Genomic DNA, 6,933 nt, shown 5'->3' with positions numbered 1-6,933 from the left:
AGAAATTTACATTAATTAGCCACAATAAAGAAGGAACGTTGCAATGCTACGTGCTACATTAACGACGTCTCTAGAGCAACTGAATGACTGTTCATATAGAAATCGCAGGTATTAGTCTCATACAACAACGCCCCCTATAGTTCGTTGCAATCGCGAATTGTAAAACAGTTAATAGGACTAGATCACCTTTCTAAATAACTTTATCTTAAAATGTAGTGTTAAATGTATCTTAAAATGTAACGAAGAATTACATTATAATAATAATAAAAAAAAACAATTCTCTTAGTTTTAAACTCTCGAATTAAAAGCGTAATAATAGAAATGTAGGAAAATAACTTTAAATTAGGATGATGATGACTGCCGGGCAATTTTGGAGCTCTCTGCAGTATTTCGCTTTTAGCTTGCTTATTGTAGAGTGAGAGATAGGATGGAGTTTACAGTAGATGAATAGCTTTAAGGAATTACAGAAATGATTGCAGTCTGAAGTATTCATCAGTGATGAGAAAAACAGATAAATTAGGAATACAAAAAAATTTATAGGAATACAATAGCTTTATAACTTTTATTAATTTTATGATGATGACAATCAAAATAATATGGAAATGAATGAGGAAAAACTGGATCCTATCACGTGATTTTCTGGCCAATAAAAATGCACGGACAACAATGGTAAACTGCTACACCATCATTAGATTTTTATGTATAGTAAGATACATTTTAAAATAATGTGAAGAAACTTCAGTACTTAACGTAAGAATGTTTATTATTAAAAATATAAAATATACATATAGGGTCACTATATGGGTTTTAATATTGAAAAAATTTTAATACTATCGAAGTACCGACAACTCTTTTTGATAGCATCGATACATCAAATCCATAGCAGACCTGAAAATAACCACTTCCCCACCCTCTGCGCGGCGAGTCAACAAAGAAAAGTGGCGACTTAAATTTAATAAACAAATGGTTACTTTTTTTTCATCGTTTTGTTTTTTATTTAATTTTTTAATTGCTTTATTGCGCATAGAATTTTCTTGCGCGGTGAAGTCAAGTCAGTCTGCTTAACTAAATTTTGTCGTATATTTATATTATTTTTATTGTTGAATTAACTTTTTATACCTGCAGATTATTTCTAATATGATTCTTTTCCATAAAGTATAATTTAATTCGTGTAAAAAATAAAAAGCAAAAAGTGACTATTAAATGAAAATGACCAATTGGTATTGGTCACCGACCTATTAGGTATGAGAAAAAAGTGTCTTCTAAGTTTTTAGAATCTACGGGCACTAAATGAAAATTTAAATGTATGTCTATCGACTGATTTCTTTCTATTGTATCAACAAAAAAATGACGACTATTTTTATAATAATACAACTAGCAATTTTAGCCAACATTCCTTGTATAACAGAGGTACTTTCTAAAATGTGGTCTCTAATTCATAATATTAGAATAATCCATTTTTCTCACTCGATGAATATAAAACAATTTTATGTGATTATTTTCTAATTAATATGTGCAAACTATATATTTTTGGGAGGAGTTTATTTCCAATAAAACTACAAATTTGCGTGTAGCATACAGCTTTAATTTATTTTCTTCTTGATTTCAATATACTAATTCGTGAGAGTCAAACTTTAACGCAATTGCAATTCTCGAAAATAATTAAAGACACTGAGATTTTTGTAATGATTTTTGGTTAATTGAACACGAGACTACATGAACCACATAAGAATCACCGTACTACAAGTTTCTTTTTTTTTTTATCTTGTTACAATTTTTCTTTTTCTGAATTGGTACTTTGTACATATCAATTTTTTGACATTTATTGCCATTTTCAAAGTTTGACGAAACCAAGAGAATAATTAATTTTACCTACATTATTATTATATAAGTGGTAAGCAAAATTTATAGATCATTATTTTTCTCTTAAGTTAGCAAGTAATAAATGACTTAAAATTAGTTTTTTTAATTCTTGTTGACTTTATGTTAATTAGACATAAAGAAATCTTTCCAATACCTTTCAAATTGTTCATTTGGTGGCACCTTGGAACTTGGAATTATACTTGTAGATTTTACTTTTGTACTAATCTAAAAAGGAAAACAATTGACACTAGAAAGACTGAAACTTAGTATATACCTATATTGCCCAAAAGCAGTCAAAATGACTGCTTTGTGAAAGAATAATTAATGTGAAAGAAAATTTGTTTAATTAATTTTTAATATTTTTATATTATTTACGTTATACAAGCTATTAGTTACATAACTTATTAACAATAAAAAAAATTACTTCAATTGGAAAAAAAATTTATGCATTATTATTTGTACATGCTTTTTCAATTGCATGCAATTAAAAAAGCAGTTAAAAAGCAGTCAAAATGGCAATCTAGTTCAATGGCAATCAAATCCTTGGGCAATCTAGTGTTAATTACAAGTAACTTGTAAATTCACATTGAAATTCCTCTCTTGATTAAATAGAACTGTAAGCTGATATTGTAAAATATCTTCTTAATTTTCTGGAAAATTCTTTCTTTGACTACAGCACACGAACGGGTATTCGGAAGGAGTTTTAAAATATAAAAGGACGACTGCTGTGCCTTTAGACGTCTATATACAAAATGTAATGCAAAATGTTTTAGAATTGGAAATTTGAGTAAGGAACGAACACCTATAAGCACTTCGTTTTATTTATATAGATGATGATAGTTTTTAGATATTCAATGACTTATGTCTTTAAAACACAATTAAATGATGCGATTTTTAAAAGGGTATGCGATTCTTAATGCGATTCTTAAGGACTTTTAACATCTTATAATATAAACAACCATTCATTATTTCTTTTTTATTTCAGGTGATTCATCAATGGTGAAAGCACAGTATTAGTTTTCCACCACAAAGCAGCAGCATTCTATGTAAAGAGAAATTTGTTTACACCCTGGAGAGTTTTTTTTTCAAAAGGAAGAGCGAAGTTTACATATATTTTAGCGATCTAAACCAAAATATTTATAAAAGAGAGTCGATATTTTAAATATTTTATAAAGTGCAATAACTATTTTAAAACTAGTAATACTTACGACAATCATTTAAAAAAAAAAGAAGAAAAAAAAGGGGGGTTGCAGCAGAATAAAATGATGTTGCATAAAATGAATGTAGAGACGACTCGTAACTGAACTGGATCACTCATGAGCATGAAAAGAAAATAACTCTCCTATGAACAGAATCAATCATGTGGATTTTCAATCGGTCCATAAGGAAAAAAAAACTTTGGAGTTAGAATGTGAGTGAAACCAACTTACACTCCCCACCCGCCCACCTTATCTCTCTCTCCCACATCCCTGATAAAACACAAACCATGCAGAACCTGATGAGAAAACAGTATTCCAGGGGAGAGTTGCCCGTGGGAGAAAAGATGGAGCTACGCGAACTGCAGGGTCGGCTTATCGTCAACAACGGAGACGTCAATCCTGGATATGGGTCTACTAACATCGCTTTCGACATGGGGGACGTCAGTCCTCAAAGTCGAATCACAGTCGACATGGTGTCAACAGTCGACAAATCCGAATTCAAACCAGAAAGTGACGACACCAGGGAATCGTGGGACAGCAAACTGCAGTTCATGCTGGCCACCATCGGATATGCCGTTGGTCTTGGAAACGTCTGGAGATTTCCCTACCTTGCACAAAAGAACGGAGGAGGTAAGATCTTACTCTGCACATTAACTACCTAATCTGCAGATTAACTTAATTTGCTCCTATAAAGTGTGGAATCAAGAATTTCCATACTTTAACCTGGTACTGAGCACAGTCCGTATCGCATAAGTTCAAAATATAGTCTCTCTCATTCTATAAGTTAATTGTTTTTTCTTGATATCGAAAAATGAATACATAACATTAAGTTAAGATTTTTAATGGGATACCTGCGTATGACGTTGTGTGGGTATCTCGATCCCGGTGACTTGTTGAAACGTGGCATTTGTTTACGTTAGCAACTGTACTTTCCGTTCTATTTCGAGTAAGCCAAGCTGCAAACTATCAATTCTCTTCAGTAACACATTCTAAATTCTTTCGCAAAGATTCGTTCTCAAAGATTTCAATTCCTTCCCTCTATATTTACACATAGACTTAACACAAGACAGGCATGAAGCCACGTAGAACATAAACTAATTTTGCATCGAAGTTGTCAGGTACACAAAACAAAAATATATCACGTTTACAATAAAATACATAAACAAGTAATAAAACTAAGTTAAGTATACGAGAAAAAATTTTATTTCAACAAATTCGATATGAAATACGGCTCTGCATTTAATCAACTTATCGTTCATTAACTTTTTAACTTATGTGGAGAAACTTGGCTCAACTTTAATACGCCACTTTGCCGATGAAGATCAGCTGGCTCTGACGTCATAGGTCACATGTGTAGGTATGGGAAGTCTTCTTCTTAAAGTGCAAGTAGCCAATTGTAGTAATATTTTAAACCATTGTATTATAGTTTTTAAAGAGATGAGTGATTCGATCAACCAATCAGTTGATTGTAGTCACTTGACTTCTTAGATAGTTGTTGTTAATCTACGTCGCACTAGAGCTGAACAATGGGCTATTGGCGACGGTCTGGGAAACATCCCCGAGGATGATCCGAAGACATGCCATCGCAATTTTGATCCACTGCGGAGGGGATGGCACCCCCGCTTCGGTAGCCCGACGGCCTGCGCGCGAAGTCGAGCACTTTACGGTAGCACAGTTTAACGAGGACCAATACCGCACACCCTCGGTCCCTACGCAGACTGATCCAAGTGGTCACCCACCCGCACACTGACCGTAGTCAGTGATGCTTGACTTCGGTGATCTGTTGGGAACCGTGTCTTAACGATCAGTCCACTGCGGGACCTTTTTAGATAGTGAAAAATAAATAAAAAGCATTTTGTTAATTTAAGCAAACAGAAACGTTGAGGTTATTCTGGTAAAGACCATATTTTCTCACTTAAACAAGTGTCTCAGAAAATGTGAACATTATCTAGGTTGTTTGCAGATTATCTAGCTAATTTGAGGAGTAATATATTTTTTTTTTTGGTAATTTAATGGATTAGCCTAGTTAGTCTACGTACCAGCAAGATATTCTTAAGAATAATTGATTTCTACACTTCTGCAGTAGCATAAATATGAAGGTTATCGCACTTTTCGCAAAGGCGAAGTTTTAACATCAAACTAATCTATGGGATCGTTTCTATAAAAGTACTTTCCAAGTCATCGGAACTCCTAGTTACCTCTAGAATACAGATCTAAGCATAAAAACGTGTTACCGCATGCACATAAAAATCAAGGCGTGTAAAATGCTGTCTTGAACAATTTTTAAAATGTGGCTTATTATTCTATTTCTCTAGAATCTAATCTATCGAAATAAAAATCAAACAATAGATTCAAGATACATAAAGTCTTTAATTTGAGATAGATAATAAAACATTTATTTCCTAACTGCAATTATACATCGCTTTATCAAGTAAATAGTAATCTTCTTTAAAGTGCAGAATAGCAACTAAATCATTCATAGTTTGTAGCTTAGATTTGAACTAGTATTTTTCACCATTGCAATAAACCTGTGTTAAACTGGGTTATTTGAACCTGCCGAAATTTATTTAAAAAAATGGTGTTGCTTGCAAAAACTCGGATTTTTCAATAATCCTGCGACGTATACATTAACGCAGAGAAACAATTTTACTGGAGAATAATAACTTTAACTTCGTTACCTCTCAATCTTTCAGAATGGCGAATAACATTGTAGTAAAACAGTTTCACAGGAATAAACTGGAAATTTTTAGAAAGGCAGTCAGATTCTTCCTTTATAAACTTTATTTGTATAGTTGGCATCGTTGCAGTAAATAAATTTTACAGGGGATAACATTACAGTACATATAATTGATCTTTTTCGTGCTCTTTCTGCAACGCAAGCATCATTGCAGTGAAAGAATTGTACAGGATATAACTGTGAAATTAAAAAATTCAGTCATCTCCTTAATTTGTTCTCTTTTTGCAACGCAAGTATCGTTTTGGGGAAATAACTTTAAAAGACATAACCGTGATCTTAAAAATGCAGTTAATTTCTTCCTTTGTAAACTTTATTTGTATAGTTGGTATTATTGCACTGAAACATTTTATAGGAGATGATAACACAGTTTATACAATTGTTCCTCTAACACATTTCCTACAAGGCAAGTATTATTGCGAGAAATAATTTTACAGGACAATTTTGTGAACTTAAAAATGCAGCCAACTGCTAAATTTTTAATTTTATTTTATTATTATGTTTTTGCTGTGAAGTTAGTATTACTGCAGTGAAACAGTTTTACAACAGATAGGAGGATAATTCATACTATTGTTCCTTTTTGTGCTCTTTCTGCAACGCAAGTATCATTGTGGGAAAGAAGTTTTACAGGACAAAACCATGATCTTAAAAAATGCAGTAACTGCTTTATTTGTACTTTTTATTTGTTTGAATAGTATCATTGTTGTGAAGCAGTTTTACGGCAGATAACAACACAGTTCATAAAATTGATCTTTTTTGTGCTCTTTCTGCGATGCAGGTATCGTTGCGGTGAAATAATTTTACAGGACGTAACTATGAACTTCAAAAAGTCAATCATCTCCTTAATTTGTACTTTTCATTTGTTCAGTTACTTTTATTGCAGTGAAACAGTTTTTCTCCTGATAACAACACAATTCACACTTTTTTGTGATCATAGCAGGGTCATTCTCACTGAAAAGGTATAAATAGACTAAGAAAATTTCTTAAATTAAAGTATTTATAAAGGATAAAAATTACATAAATGCCTTTATTTATTTTTGTTATATGTCCTTATAATAATGGTCAAGCTTTCTATTTTATTTTTTACAAGATTTAAAATATTTTAAATTCTGCCTTGTCCACGGAGGAGATATTTTA

The 6,933-nt window shown here is 32.1% G+C and overlaps 1 protein-coding gene across 1 annotated transcript in view; it reads left to right on the top strand.

The window, feature by feature from the left end:
• The window catches only part of LOC107445214 (sodium-dependent neutral amino acid transporter B(0)AT3), a 44,955-nt gene that overhangs the window by 15,465 nt on the left and 22,557 nt on the right, over positions 1–6,933 (top strand). The window contains exon 2 of the mRNA XM_016059563.3: positions 2,849–3,692. Coding sequence (XP_015915049.1) covers positions 3,350–3,692 — 343 coding nt within the window. The 5' untranslated portion in view covers positions 2,849–3,349. The remainder of the gene's footprint in view (positions 1–2,848; positions 3,693–6,933) is intronic.

This window comes from Parasteatoda tepidariorum, chromosome 8 (genome assembly GCF_043381705.1).
Source record: "Parasteatoda tepidariorum isolate YZ-2023 chromosome 8, CAS_Ptep_4.0, whole genome shotgun sequence".
NCBI classification, from domain to species: Eukaryota; Metazoa; Arthropoda; class Arachnida; order Araneae; family Theridiidae; genus Parasteatoda; species Parasteatoda tepidariorum.
This window is presented reverse-complemented; position numbering and strand designations above follow the sequence as displayed.